This window comes from Aptenodytes patagonicus, chromosome 5, assembly GCF_965638725.1.
Source record: "Aptenodytes patagonicus chromosome 5, bAptPat1.pri.cur, whole genome shotgun sequence".
Lineage (NCBI taxonomy): Eukaryota > Metazoa > Chordata > Aves > Sphenisciformes > Spheniscidae > Aptenodytes > Aptenodytes patagonicus.
The window spans coordinates 57,900,566-57,917,320 of NC_134953.1; the positions used below are offsets into that span (position 1 = coordinate 57,900,566).

General features: G+C 35.3%; 1 protein-coding gene across 5 annotated transcripts in view; it reads right to left on the reverse strand.

The window, feature by feature from the left end:
- The window catches only part of LRRC7 (leucine rich repeat containing 7), a 190,520-nt gene that overhangs the window by 63,022 nt on the left and 110,743 nt on the right, over positions 1-16,755 (reverse strand). For all 5 annotated transcript variants that reach the window (XM_076339950.1, XM_076339954.1, XM_076339951.1 and 2 more), the window contains exons 7-10: positions 12,011-12,074; positions 7,859-7,933; positions 4,936-5,080; positions 2,813-2,885 (exon numbers count right to left, since the gene is read on the reverse strand). In XM_076339950.1, coding sequence (XP_076196065.1) covers positions 2,813-2,885; positions 4,936-5,080; positions 7,859-7,933; positions 12,011-12,074 — 357 coding nt within the window. The remainder of the gene's footprint in view (positions 1-2,812; positions 2,886-4,935; positions 5,081-7,858; positions 7,934-12,010; positions 12,075-16,755) is intronic.

The following is a 16,755-nucleotide window of genomic DNA, read 5'->3' on the forward strand; positions in this document are numbered from 1 at the left end:
ACTGTCTTCTTGGGCTAAATTCAGATCATTCTTGATAGGTTTAAAGAAAGGCAGACAAAAATAGGGTGTGCACCTGCTGTTCAGTTTGGCACCCATTGAAATGAGGCAGTTCACAGTACATGTCGTAAGGTAGATGAGGAATATTTTTAGACAGCTTGGTAGAGAGAGATTCATGGAGAATGAAGACTGCCATGAATAAAAGAGTAGTTCCAACCCATCTCAGCCCCATTTCATACAGTCACAGCCCTTTTCTCCCAACAGCCACAGCACCCAGATAACTGCCAAAGAAGCCTAAATCCTGAGTTACCTATACTCAACTATTTGTCCAACATCAGGCAAAAGGAATTTTGCAGACCCAGGAATACAAGTTTACACTTTCCTTTGCAGCATCTGATACTGTCAGATATGGTATAGACTAGACACATGCACAAAACATTCGTCTAATACAATACACGGGCTCTTGAGCTACTGCACCATTACCTATGTATGGGTCACGAGTTCCCTCGTGACACCTTCCTACCCACAAAGTGGGAACATGGGCATTCACTCAGGTCCTACAGATACAATCTCCAGTCTTTGGGTCCAATTTGGTACTTAATCAATGTGAATCCACTGATTTTATGAGGAATGTTTTATTAAGCTGGGTCTACTGCGCACAGTATCCTTGCAGGGTCAAACTCTAAATGCCACTTACAGGCTTGCCCTTTGAACAAGACTGCCAAGAATGAGGGTGGCGGTTCACTATTAGCAACATCGACTCAGACAGTGTTGAAGTGCTCTGTGTCTCATCATGAAATTGGTCCCTGGAGGGAGAGTTCCCTCCTCCACATTGCTAATCTTTGTGTGACAATAATATACTCTGCAGTGGGTACTACAACTATCATTTAGGAGAAGGAGACCCAGTAGGAAACTATCCAAATGGATGAGTCAGAGAAAGTAAGTTCATTTTAATGTGGGAGACACTGTCCTCATTAAATGAAAGTACTTCATTTAAAAAGCACAACCAATCACTCAAAAATAATGTGATAATATTAGGTGGTTAGCCTACTGCTCTGCATATAGACCGTTTAGAGCAGCAGTATACATGTAATATTACATTAAAATGTAATTAAGGCTCCATGACAAACAATACTGAACAGCTATTAGGTTAAAAAAAAAGAGGGGTTCCCCTTCAATTTGAAAAATTCAATAAATACAAAAGCACCTTCATGACAGGTTTTAAAAATTGACCCCAAAAATTGTTAAAGATAATGTTGGACATTATATCAACCTTTTTTCAGAGTGTCCAGTACAGCTTTGAGCCTTATGAGCTTTCACTGCCCATCAGAATTTATTGCTACACAATGTTTATAAGATTTCCCCTTTTGTGATTTGTATAACCAACTTTTAATACTCTCCATGAATATCACATAAATCTAAAGATACTACAAGAAGTACAGCATGGTAAGCCAAACCTGAGCTACCAGTTGCTACAGTTGTAATAGTTCACAAATTCGCATTTTTTTTTTCCTGACTGGCATACCAATAACTAAATTATTATTGAAATTATTACTATAAAATGGGTGCATGAGTAGTAAAGCACTGGCTGCGCAGGTTAGAGATTATTTCTATTCTAGAGACCTCACTGTACTATCATATTTGTGGACAAGTCTAAATGAAGCCTTCTAGGCTTTAATTTTGGAAGCCTCAGAACAGCTCTGGTTTAAGAAAACTACTTCTAACGAAATAGTTTCTTGAGCTACAACCTGCTGAAGAGAGAACGGTTTTTGCACTGAGAGCAAAGGCACAGAGTCTGAGTGCAGCTCTGCTCACAGATGCCCCATTCCCAATGTCTCATGCTGACAGCACAAAACTCTTATAAATGGCATAACCATGTGTTCAGTCACACCAGACAATTATCAGTTAGGCTGAACTGTTTCTTCTGCATGAATATTACTGCTGGTGCAAGGAGGATGATGAAAACACTAGAGCTATAGCTGTAGAAGGCAGCCGGGGACCATGTATCCTGAATTTTTTTCCAAGTATCAGTTTATATAGCATTTCAGAAGTAAAATATGTAGAGGAAGATACAAAATATCAATGTTAAAGATATCTTCTGCTAGAAAGGGATATGTATAGTGAGAAACAATATAAAGAATCACCTATTTCCGTTCTTGGAGACAGGTTTGCATCCACCTTGAATTTTACATTAAATTGCAGATTTCATTTAGCAATAAACTCAAGACACACAGCAGTACAAGACAGAATTTTGCACCAGTGATCATGTAATATCTGACAAAATGACAGCTAAAGGGCATCATTAGTGCTTTTCATAATAAGATTACTTATACGATACTTTCACATTTTGATGTATGCACCTATGAAATTGTCATGACTTTTTCATTTATGCTACTTCAATATTTTAAGAAATATTCCTACATATGAGGTTTACAGCCATTTTCTTTTCAGCATCAAGTACAGGCTGTTGCTATGGAAACAGACGTATTCCCCCCAAATACTTCTATTTCTTCTACTTTTGCTGCTCTAATCATCTAAATTGCAAGTGATTCATGCAGAAAAATATCTTTGTTCATTTTCTTGGAAAATGTGATACATTTCATCTTCTTATCACTTACGGCAGTATGAGTCCACAGAAGTAATAGTGTTGCTCCAAATTTAAATGTTATAAGCTGGGTGTTAGGCACACAATTTGAAATTATTTTATAATTCAGTACATCTTTGTCTCATTTTTTATTTTAAAAAACCCACATTCCGCAAGCAGAAGGGAAAACACATTTTACTTAATATTGAAAATCATGAGATTTATACTCACTTTCCAATTGCATTTGGCAGAATTGTAAGCTGATTGTCATCTACTTTTAAAGTTGTAAGCCTTTTCAACAGTCCTACAAAACAGGTAAGGAAGAAGTAATAGAAAAATATTTCACATTAATCTGTTTTACCTTCTGTAATCTCCCATATCCTTAAACAAACAATGATTTCTAACACTGAATAACTTTGATCTAGATTTTAGAAAACATCTGTATATAGGACAGTACACAGACACATTCTTGTCCCATTGAAAATATGTTTCATCAAAATGAAGCACTGATTAAATGTTAACTGAACTGCAAGTAAAATATTAAGTGTATTTCTAGAGTCTTGAAAAAAAAGTAACAGAAAAAAGAATAGTACCTATCTGTAGGAAGAGCAGTATTTCTACTTATCAATGTTTCAATTGAATTCAAGTCCTGTTGCCTTGATTAAAAGGTGCTCAGGTCATAACAGGACATTAGGCAAATTATCTAAAGTAAATGCTACATTTATAAAGCTTCACAATATGTAGGTATAGACAGAAAACCACAATCAGACTGAAAACCAGAATCAATCCTGAATGCCTTTGTATATGCGGTTAATTCTTATCATTAAAAGAATTATTATATATCTAAGTGTAAGCAGATGCATAACTGCGTAACATTTACCAAGAAGGGAACGAAACTTCTGCTTTACCAGTGTGCGACAGCAGAAAACAATAAAAAAGTAAAGACAGAAAAAATGGGAAAAGTATTGTGTTACAGTGCTAGAAACAGTGCTTGAAACAGTATCCACCTCCTGCAAGTTATTAACATTTCAAAATCTGTTTTTTCCTTGAAAAAATTCTGCATATATTGCAATAGCATTTTTTAAATGATTATTTGTAATTAATGCTGGGAATAATATAAATTAATCACTAATACAGAGAAAAATGTTAAACTGAATGTGCCATAATATGAAAGCTGAAGCAAATGAAAAGTGTAATTAAAAGGGATACTAGAAACACTACTCATTTCAATTGCAGCACATTTTTGTTGAAAACTTTTTCAAAATCAACATGTTCCAAGAAACATCTAGGTTTCACCAAAATTTTCTTTTAAGAGGAAAACGTTCCACCAAAATGAATTTCAGCAAGCTCTCATCGGAAAATGCAGTATTGAAATGATTGGTTTTGCTTTACTTCTGTTAAATCTATTACCATTCAGTAACAGGAATTCAGAAATGAGAACTGAATATATCTAATTGCAAGAATGTATAATTCAAAATGTAAACATTTATTCCTTTTTTACAGCAGCTAAATGCCCTCTAAAAATCAATCTGCATATGCATATCAGAAAACCACAAAAAGTAAAAATTCTAGAATTTATGGTGAGATGTAGAAGACCAAAATGGAAAATAGCTGTAAAAGACATCTAGTAACATTCATGCAGCACAGCATTATTAGTGAGCAATACATTTTGGAGTCTTGGCTGAGTTGATTTAAAATTGGGGAATTTAACAGTTCCATGTTCAAAGGGACACACTTAGGAAAGTGAAAAACATGATGATGATACAGTGGGCTCATCGGCTGGAAGCAATAGAAGAGAGGAAAGACCTCAAGTGTTTCCAAAGAAAATATAAGGGATCAAGACTGAAATGAATTATCCAGATGTATAGAGTGATAAACCTACAACAACTTATCTTCCAGAATTTCTATATATTCTAAATAATTCAGAAATTCTATGCATGCAATATAGTAAAAAAAAAAAAAAAAAAATAGTTTGAACTATTTCTTTGTTCAATGCTCTCATATGGAATTGCACTACGGAAACTAAGAGTAGCAATTTCTTTCAAGAGTTTAACACTATTAACATAATCACTATTATACTTACTTTCAAATTTAGATCAGATCATTTATATCTTTCTTTGCTTATTTTCTTTAAAATAGCGAATCAAAATAATCAATACCTTCTAACCATGAATTTTTTTCCTGACTTTACAAAATGGTCTTCATGGACTGTCCAGTCACAGGTGTTTCAAACTCCTTTGGAATTTAATGGCAGTTCTTGTTCCAGCTATTATAAAGTCTCATCATAACCAAAAAAAGACATAAATGAAATCCTCAACTGTAAAAGATTACAAGAAATCCTGAGCTTTTCTCACCTATGGAGTCTGGCAATTGCTGCAACATATTGGATGACAACAGGAGATCTTCAAGTCCTTCACATCCTGATATGTCCAAATCAACAGTTTCTATCCTGTTTTTTGACACATCCAGGTACACGAGCTGTTTTAACTTCCCTATAGACTTAATAGCATGTTACAAAGTGTTACTTGAACAGATATATACTGCACGCCAGTTACTAAGTTTAATTAAAGACAAACAATAGTAACACAGGCTTATATTCAGTTATCTCAGCATCCTTTTTACAAGCGTTATTTCACTGAAGCAGTATCAGTAGTGGTCTAATAGCCTTCCTCTTCAGGTAAGTGCAAAAGGAACTGTAGCAAACTAAATGACTTATACCAAGCTAATTAATGTGTTCCAGATTCATTAAATCTGCTGAAAGTTTGAGTTCTCAGTCATACAGCTGTATTATTTCTTCATTTGGACACAGATCCAAGGGACATTTACTCACAATTCACATCTACTCATAACAGCAGCCCTTAAGGTCACTGAGGCTAGACATGCAGGTAAAGCTTTTCTGTGCCAAACTGATTCTCTGAATTTTATAAAATCTAAAATTAAGACTTCAGATATTCATAGTTCAATTATGAGCAGTTAATCCCAACAGTACACTTTTGTGAATACAGCGCTTAATTGCAGCTATAACATCAATGAGCAACATGACAGGAATTCTTCCCTAATTTCTTGGAAAATCTGCGTAGCGTGTAAGAGTTTGAAGCCTGTAGAAGCAACCTGCTTCTTGGTCCGTTATCACAAGAAGGTCGCTTCATTCTAGACATGAAATTTCACCAAGAAAATCAACAAAAAAGATGCTGTTATTTTCCTTAAACTAAAACCTACAAGTGGAACAGCAAAGAGGTATCACTGCTGGGTCTAGAGTAAACGACCTGGATCTATGACCCAGTGGCAGAGCTATGATACAAACTGGAGGATTACACAGTAGGAGTGAGACAAGGCAGCACAATACTGTTATGGAGAGCTACCATGTGGTTGCAATACTGTGCATCCACAGAAATACTGTTTCAAACCAAATGAACAAACATTCATGGCCTATGTGGGAACTTCCTTTATGGATTTTGGGAAAGCCATGGGAATCGCTTGTGAAGTGTATGGATTCTATAAAAGTTCATGGGAATGGGTTTTTTAGTTATTTACATATACTTTTAGTGGTTATTTACTGTACACATGAAAAAGGAAAATAGTTTTAGACAGCTTCATCTACACGTACTTTCGAAAGAATATGAATATAGCTTGCTTTTCATCTCTTACCTTGCTGAGATCTGCTCTCTGCTTCTAAGGAGGCAGTTTCATGTTATCTTTAATCGTATCTGAGTTGTTGTATAATGGGAAAATCTCCCTTTCACCCCAACCTTTGCCACTCTACCCATATTAATAGTTGAATACAATCTTTGTTTCTAGCACAGACTACTTTTTTAAAAACTGAATTATTAACATTGGAAACCTGGCAAATCTCTAAATCTTAAAATCAATTACCAGTTGGTATTTCCTTTCTATTTTTAAAAGTCAAAATTTAAAGCTAATCTTAACTGTTTTAAACCTCTTGTTTTGGAGAAGACTTTCACAAAACATCATCTAGGTTCTACTAGAATCAGATTCAGGAAACATGAATTATTCACTGAAAATAATTATGCTCCTTGGGATTCAGTTCCACGATCTATTGAACATCTTCAACTCTAAATACCCTCTCCAGGGATTATGAGGAGGACTGTGTTTGGAACATATTTTACCACTGGATATATTAACCAATTTCATTGTGAACAGAAAAGAAACAGAGTAATGGTTAAAGTGTTTGTGCCCACATTCTCTTGTACATCTGATACTTCTACTCAGTTACACTGCAGCAACAACATTGCAATATTTCTGTTCCTGATCTCCAGCTGGTTTCAGTATCAAGAAGTGGTTTCGACATCAGCTTTTCTTTTCACTAACAAAACACTCAAAAAGTGGATATTTGGACAGGGACTGAAAATGACCATTTTCTGTGCAAACATCATGCTTAACACAAAATAAAAAATGAATGTAATCTATTTAAGACAAAAATCAGTCATTGCTCAATGCAAAAAATTGAATTTTGATTAATAAATGTTCAAAGCTGAAAGAGTAAGTACTTCTTCTTCCAACACCTAGACAAGTTTGTGCTAGATCTAGTTCTAAATTTTCCCTGCAGCAATGAAGAGCATTATTGTGTGAAACATACGATCTGTCACCTGTGTGATAAAATGCTAATGACGGGGATCCACTTTCTCCCATCATAACCAGTGTAGGTATTTTAGAGTGACAATCTCAAATAGCTTATGGCAATAAAAATTGAAAATTAAAGTTCTACTATGGGGTAGCAACAACTCAGAAACAGCACTAATACATAACCATGATCCTAATGTTTAGATTTTAAAATATTTTTTGTTCCATTCCTAAATGGAGTGCTTTCTAGAGGAATATATCTTCATTCCACTGCCTCAGAATTGCTTTTAGTATAGTTGAATCTGTACATACCATCTGTTATTTTTAAGTTTATTTAGATTACTTAATATTTCCTCTTCCTTTTTAAAACTCACGTGGGTTTTTATAAAACTGCTAGTTAATGCATGGTGACTGAGAAGACAATAGGAAATAATTTCCTCTCACAATGAAAACTAATCAACGCTTAAATAAAACAGGCACATCCCCATTTAGACACTACCATGTGATAACACAACATGTAAAAGGTTTTCATATGAATGGCTATGCTGCAGCTTTTATTTCTTGATAATAATTAATGACTATATAAACTAGGAATATGTACTCATTCAAGAAAATGCACGTGCATTTATTTACTGCAAGGTAAATAGTTCATTATATCACACAATAATTTTGATTACATAAAATAAATGTTCATACCCCAGGTAGTATTTGCAAAGAATTATTGTCCATCCACAATTCCTTTAGATTTTGTATTTGTTCGAGAACCTCAGGCTGAGGAAAAGAATATAGTATTATGGACAGTTAAATAAATCAGTATTTTTTTGTAGTTAAATATAAATCAATATTTTCTCAAAAAAAAGATTCCCTCTTCACCTTTTTTTTCTTTTTATAACCCACATCAGACTTTCAGGTAGTTAATGACATGAACAGTATGCTCATTTCATTTAATTTAACCACTGTTGCTCTTTTTCAAACCTTGTAAAATTTAAGAACCCTTTGGAAAATAAATGAATACAAAGAACTCCTTAGAAGTTCTTGTTCTAAACAGTTCACTGGCAGTATGCAATTGATGAACAAGGCAAATAAGAGAAGTGAGAATTGTGGAGCTTCAGAAACAATGCACTGAAATGAAAGACCAAATCTCATCTTGCAGCACATGCTAAACTCTGTCTTAAAAACAGCTTAACAGAGGCATATTGCTGAACACTCTCCTGGATATACCGCATTTATGTATGATTTAATGTCTGCAATTGTCATATTCAGTAGTTAAAATAGTGGTATGCAATGATCAAGCCTTAAAATCACAATAGTAAGCTTTAATCTAAGATATTCTATTCTTTTCAACACTACAGGATACTAGTGAAACTGAAAAAGGCAATTCCCCAAATCATTTCTCATTCATTACAGCTGTGAAAATCAAGAATTATCAGGTCTCAAATATTTCCATGTTTCAGCCTAAGCAGTATTTTTTTTTCATGAAAGACTATTTTCACAGATAAAACAAGACTTTCAATTTGCCTTAGCTCTGTAAAGTTGTAGAGATTTTTTTCAAAGTCTGCCAGAAACTGATACTAAACATTTCATTTGGTTCTGACTAAATCAGATTCTAGCATTTTAAAAGTCTGTAGTACTATTCCACTGGAATTATTTCAACACAGCTAGAAACAAATGTATCTGTCTAGCATCCCAGGACCTTAAGAGAGACCTCTAATTATCTCCTGTGGACTAAGTTCCTTGGAATGTTGTAATTCCCGTAAGAAATATGATTTCCCAGTTGCCCAGGTCACATAGTACATTATGGGAGAAGCTCCTGGATGCATCATTGGATAAGAAAGAACCTGCTAATCTGGAGAGCTCAATCCCTCAGTTTTCCATGTTGTCACATAATGCGTTTCTATTAAAAAATGATTAGTCAGTATTTTGAAGGTAATTTATTTTGCCTTGGCTAATTCTATTGAAATTTTGTTGTCCTTCAGTGGTTAAAACTACTTCTAATTTCCAGGCTAAATTAATTAATGGTCATTTTATACTATTTGTTTCTGTAATGATTAATGGTTCTTTATCCCTCCAGAGTGTTCACTGACTAAGGTTATTATAGATAATCATAATTTCCCCTCTCAACTTTAATTTTCTTTTAAATTCCTCTCATCAGACAGATGCCCTTCTCAAAGTCAACAGCCTACTCCTATGTTGTACATATTACAGTTTGATTTGAAATTTCTTGAGTATGGATTATGGTATACTATAATTCAGATGAGATCTCACAAATGTTTTGATAAGTGGTATTAAAAACTTATTATTTGTCTCTGTTAGAAATGCTTCTGCTGATGCATTTTTGGAGAATAACTTCATTTTCCACATAGATTGCCACAATTAGAATAGAATAGAATAGAATAGAATAGTTCAGATGGAACGGACCTACAACCATCATCCAGTTCAACTGCCTGACCACTTCAGGGCTGACCAAAACTTAAAACTTATTATAAAGGGCACTGTCCAAATGCCCCTTAAACACTGACAGGCTTGGGGCATCGACCACATCTCCAGGAAGCCTGTTCGAACACCCTCTTGGTAAAGAAATGTTTCCTAGTATCAAGTCTGAATCGAAGACTGACATTAATCTTCAGTAAAAGTATATCACATTTTATCCTCTTTCCTTTTCCTTTTCCTTCTCTCCCTACCTTTAACTATTTTCTTTCAAAATTTCTTCTAAAGCCTTGCTCCTGACACTGGAGTCCTGAAACTCTGGAAAGAACTATGCCAGCCTTCCCCCTCCTTTCAGGCAAAGGTTCTACAATTGCTGCTGCTCACTTGTCCAGTGCCATTTTTTGACACTTCAAAGATGGAGAGATTTCAAATCCTTGATCTATACCTTTTGATTTAATGCTCCAGTTTTCCTGGAGACCCGTGACACAGATTACCTATTCCCTTCCTTGATTACATTAAGTCACCTGAACATGGCTGCTATTTAGGAAGTGACAATTTCTATTTTGGGCCCATACCTATGTCATGATTTGTATAATCTTGTTTCCAGAAAATGAATTAACAGAATTACTTCATTTTTGCAACTGCCTGTAGTCTTAACCTCATGCCTATTGCTCCAGATTGTCTGTATGAAAAGCACAGTCTCCCAGTGCAAAGGGAGGGACTTCAATAGTCCAGGGATGGACTGTCAAAGAAATTAACCTCTTCCACACCACCACAGTTCTAGGCAGTATTTTTCCCCAGTAAGAAGCAACCCAAATCAGATTTTCAGAATCCATGAAAAGAGGACTTTTCGATCCTTTTTTCCAGGAGATCTTGATTTAAACTAGTACCACTTTTCCTATGACATGTCTGCAGATTCATGCTGTTCCCTTGCCTTTTCGCCCATTTTGCTTCTGGCATTTGATTCTAGTTCATACATTTTTGGCCCAGCTTCCTGAAAAATGAGTCAACTCTGGGAGTCTGGTCCTAATAGCAGTATGGGACCACTGGACTCCTGATTTATCATTCTTAGGGGACAGTATGCTACAATGCAAAAACGCAGAATGATGTTGAAGTCATTTAAAACAAAGACTGCAAAACCAAACCACCCCCAACTCACCCCCCAAAAAGACACACTCTGAATTTAGGAAGCATATATATATATATTTCTTTTGATCAAAATTCCAAATACCACTTCTGAAAATTTTATTCTATTTATCTATGCAAAAGATTTCTAGGTTTAATTAAAAATCTGAGTTAAAACCATCTATTTTCTCCTACACAGCAGTATAAATCAGTAAACATTAACAGGATTATAACCATAATGGTAGAAGATAGCGCACCGTCTATAAACCAGATGTAGACTCTTTGCTACATCTTTCTCCTACTAGATGACATTTCACAATTTGTTTAAAGTGAAATTACCTTAATTTTAATTAAAGCTACAGGAAATATCACCCTCATAAAATTGTAAGCCCTGATTCAGCAGCACCATTTTTACAGATTGTTCTTCTATGACTCTGGAGGAAAGGTGGTTCACCTCACAGGGTTTAACAGTCACTGGACAGGCTGTTGGTGGATAAGGCACACGCAGACATTTATTTCGCCATCAGTGCAACAGTGGGTGTCACAGTATTAAATTGTTGTCCTGCAAACACACAGGCCCTCCCAAATAGCCCTAGCAGTGATAGGTCTCAAAAAGGATGAGGCAGCAGTTTTTCTGAGTTTTGCTTCTCTTGACATATTTACAGTTCCTGCAGGATGAAGTCAGTGAGCTCTCCTTAGAAACAGACCAAATTTAAAACACAGTTTAAACACCCTCATACTGTTTCTGAGAAGTGTCAATTCCTATAGATGTAGTAGAAACATACCTAAAGGGAACAGCAACTTGATTATTTTCTATACTGATACTAGAGAAAATTCCCAAAAGCTATTAAACCTCAGGGAACCTAATTCTCATCTTAGAGGTGAGCTAGGGACAGAAACCTCTTTTGGAGTCCAAAATTTACTTCTGTTAATACCAATTGCTAATATTTGCAGGATATAATGATAGATATTAAGAAATTAATACATAATCGACACAAGTATTTATGCTGAGATCAACAATTCATCCCACATTGAAGTATTCCAGCAGTGGCAACCAGCTCAGAGTGAGAATCACCTGTGACCTTGATCTGAATCACAGAAGCCTGATGTAGATGAAGCATAATGTATTATCAACATTCACCTCATGAACTATGATCAATCTTCTATTCTACAAGGAAATGTGACCATGGCATGTGGCCATAATACAATAATGCCTTTTAAGTAAAAGTTTAATGCCCCATACACAGAGCATCCAAAGCACACAGACTTTCTGTTAAAAAATGGTGCATTTCTTACCAGCTCAGAGAATTCATTATTGCCCAGATCAAGTCTCTCCAGTTGAGTCAGTTTGTGCATTGACCTGTAACAGATTCAGAGATATCTAAGATGAATTTTTTACTTGCAAAATGTCGGTCAAATTTTGTTTAGATAAAAATAAAGCTCAAATGATACTGTTATTGCAAAAAGAATTACATCAGACTGATGCTGATACAAATGAGAACAATATACTCCATCTTTAAGACATGAGCTAAAGTACTTGAACTAAAAAGTTAGCAACAATTACTTTAGTAGTCTTGGTATAATTTTGCATAGTTGCTTCAGGAAAATGACCTATGTTATATTTATAAGCATTTGAAAGTAATATCAATTGTGACATTTTTTGATACAGATTTATAAATTTGTTATTAACTTCTTTATAAACCACTAGAAAGTGTTTTGGCTCTTCACAGCCAAACAGTACAAAGTACAAAGTACGGTTGTTACCTCCCCAAAACTGTGCCTAACTACAGTCACGATGCAAAAGCACTTTTGTGTAAGGATCAGCATGCTAAACAAATTAAGCTTAGATGAGGCTTGTTTTGAGTACTTGTGTTGGTTTAACAGAATGCACTGAGCTGATGGGGTCCCCTCCTCTTTGGGTTGTAGTACGGGTGACCTGAAACACGGCTTCCATTTTAGTAGTAAGTAAACAAACTGTCACACCCGTAAGCAGTGGTATTTAGTGACACTCGCTGTCTGCCAGTAGCTTATGAAAACTCTATCATTGTAAGCACATAAACAACAGAATACAGATTTTTAATTAAATGACCAATCTGAGAGTCAAGCCTTTGATCTGCTGCAAAGCACATCTAGGCAAGTGTTCCTCTCTCTGTGCAGTTCATGGCACAGGAGCATGGCAGGGAGATGGTGTGATCCACGACACCGCGTGTGGATGGGAGCAAGGTGTCATACTTTGCTGGTGGGTGATTCCCTGAGAGCCCCTTTTCAGGCAGCAGCTCCTCTGAGGGCAAGAAAGGCTTCACGCAGCCTCTGTTGCAAAAGACTGTGTGCAAATGACAGCAAAATCAACCAAAGCAGCTTATCCTTCTTCACAGCATTATAAAAGAAAGAGTCAAATAAGAACATATCGTAAGAAAGTGAACCAAAAGTTAGTATCAACCATGCTTTATGCAGTAAAGGGCTTTAAATGAGGAATAATTTGGATTTACATCTGTGACTGATCACTACATAACAGCAAAAAAGGCACTTTTACTGCTCGGGCTCAGGTGACTCAAACAGTGAAATAAGAGGAAAAGTGAGAAATTGCTAAAAATTACATGATTAAATTCTTAATTTACCAAAGTCAATGGGATAAATCTCCCAGGTGTATCTCTGAATTTGTGCTGTGAAAAAAACTGGTTATGTCAAGTATAGCTTAAACTGACAAAGGCACATATCACAGTGCATGTGGAATGACTGTTAAAAGCATTTAAAATCTATCAATTTTGAATATAGGCAAACTTTTTAAAAATACACAGAGTTTTAAAAACTATACTTAGAACATATGACAGCAGAAGCACTGACTCAAAGAAGTAATCCCAAAGCAGCAAAGATCTTTTCAAAATGAGAGGAAAATTGCTGAGCAACTTGTGAACAGGAATTGAAGGACTGAGCATGCTAGAAGGATGGCAGGACTGTGATTTCCTTAACTGGAATGGACGTTCTGCAGTTGTGTACTGTACAACTTTGCTCATGCTGGAAAAAAATAAGCTTTTTCTAAAGCTAATTTACTACATGATACATGTGTACTATTTGCTACTTCAGGGCTTTCCAAAATGTTAGAATTTCGTATTTGTATGAAATTAAGATTAGGAAGTGGTATTCAAAATTACTATGACATTAGAGAATAAGAACGATTTCATCATTTGAATATATCAATCTTGATTTTTTATAATGGCTGACATTTAAACGTTAGTAAATGATTTCAAATAGTGCACTCAATACCCTTATTTTGTATTTTAGAGGGTTATTAAATTTAAACCAAATGGCTTTATAAATATTCCATAAAGATTTCATTCATTTTGAAAAAATTGAATTATGATGATTATATTCTTCCAGGCCTTTGAATGAAAATTCTGCACTGAACAAGGCATTTCAGATAGTAAGTCTCCCAGGGACCTAAGAGCTACGACTATGCGAGTGGTGTAACATGCCAGAAAGTGACCCTGGATGTTGGCCCTCCACCATCCCTACTGCTGTCTAAACATGAAATGGTTCCTCACACAGTTTTGGCTCCTACTGGTTAGCTCTACCCCACGCAATTCCTGGGCAGATCTGGGAGACAGCCTGAGCCAGAACGCCTTCCAAAAGGCAATGTGGCTACCCTGTTCTGAATCAAGTTCAAATTTAATAAATTAATTACTGCCTTTGTTTCCGTGAACAAAATTGGAACAGGATATTACCTCTACTGCAGAACTTCTCTTTAAGCCCTGGTAGAACAATATACTCTAAACACCATACTGGGTTTTGTTGGTGGTGGCGGTGGTAAAAAAAGAGGATAAAAATAATTAAGTAATTTAGCGTTAACTGCAGCAGTCAGTTTAGCGGCCTCCTAATGTAATCAGAGTTGATCCTAATCCAAAAATTAGCATAGCCTTAATTGATGGGATCTAAAATATCAACCATTTTATCTCTGCAATTTGTATCAGAAGTAAAACTGATCATCAAAGATGCTATGGCTAAAAAATAGAGACCTGTTTTAACATTTAAATTATGGAAAAATAAGGTTGCGATGGGGCTAGACAGAGAACACTGCTGCATATTTATTACAAGCAAACTTTACTTTTAGTTTTCTAAACAGGAAAAAAAAATCACAGAAATATAACTGCCATTCTTCAGTAGTCGAGTGAAGCATTGTTTGCTAGACATATGTTAGCAAAATCAAAAAACATGTAGATAAACAAATATTCCTCTCTCAAGTTTAAGAAGTTATGTACTTTATTAGATTTCTTTAATTAAACAGACACTTTGACTGACCTACTCTATTTCTTCACCATTCAGCATAACTTCAAGGAATGAATCCTATGGTCACAAATTAAGATCAGGCATCAGATGTGCTTCTGCACTTTACAGAAATTAACGTTCTATACAGAGAAGTTGTTAAAATATATCTAGGCCTCTTAGGCAAATAGTTCACCACTGAACCAAATGAATAATTCCTTTTGATAGAACCTGCTGTCTTTCATATTTAACTTTCATCTAACATAATCTGCAGTATTTTCAAACACAGAAAATTTAAGCTGGAAAATGTGGTAAGTACCAATGCATTTACACAACAGTTTTGGGGACTGCAATGCCAAGTCCTAAAGTCCTTTGAAACTGCTGTTACCAGTACTGTCAAACTACTGGTAATACCACTGCAGGACATATTCCTATATTATTGATTTCTTCAGTGCCTTCTGTGTTACTGTATGTCTGTTTTAACCTTCATGGCTTTCTAAAATGTTCCTCTAAGTGTTCATCTTTCTACTTGTTCATTACCGTTCTTTTTTTGTCCCGTTTTGCATAATCTCAGTTTCCTAACAAGTCTTTGAAACCTAGCAACTATGTTATTTCTGCTAATCATTTGGTCTTTTGGAAATATCTAGAAACAGTCACAGTTTACTTTCAGAATCATTTCATCTTTCTATGCTGACAGTCACTCTAATGCAGATTAAGTCACGATAACTTTTCTTTTTAATGATTTTTGATAGTTCACCCATTTCATACTCACTCAAGTTCACTGTTGTACATGGTTTCCTTATATATTTCTCTTTCCTGTCCCACAACTATTCCACGTCTCTTTTCCAACATATTTTCCAACCTACTTGATCAATGTTCACAAATATCTTTGAGACAGGAAAGCGACAGATACTTTTTGCTTGTTTGCTAAAATGAATGGTAGCTGCCCACACAGCTCCAAAGGGGTTAGCGCCTAAATTAAAATTAAGTGAAAAAGTAACAACAAATTTTTGACTACGAAGTACAAAACAAGATGTTGCAGTTTAAGCCTAGAACATGGAGGAATTACATCTGACACTGTTCCAAAACAATATTTACCAATATAGCTATGATCAGTCAAGATTGAGCACACAGATTCTTAAGCAGAAACTGACTTTCTATATACTCTACACAGACCCCCATTTTAGTAATATAAATCTTGATTCATGGTCCCCAATTCCCAACCTGCTTCTTACTGCATTTTTGTTCTTATAGTATTCATTACTTTGATTTATTCTTGCTATAAAACCAGAAGGACTAATGAAAATATTTTATCTTTTAATAGTAAGTCCTTAGTATGCAAGAGTATCTGGAAGTCTGGGAGCCATTCAAGCAATAAGCATTCCACCAGCACAACAGATGAGGATGCTGAAGAAAGATAATGAAGTCAATTGGATAAAGTGAATGTTTCACACTCTCCCCAAAATGATTCCATTTCATACTATAATCTCCATTAAAATAATAGTGAAAAATGTTTTTAACCCCTCTGGTGCTCTAACTGCGCTGTGCTTCTCTTTGGAAACGTCTTGCAAAAGCTGACTGAAATTTTACACATCCAGACAAAAGCTAAGTTTAATAAACAAAGCTGCAACACACTCAACTCAGCTCACTTACACTCCCTTTCTCTTTAAATAACACATACATCCCTAAAAATTGTTATGTTTTGTCTAACTTACTCCTCCTAAAACTTTCACCATTGTGTCTTAATTGATTTGTTAATCTAGTTTAGACTTCTGACATTT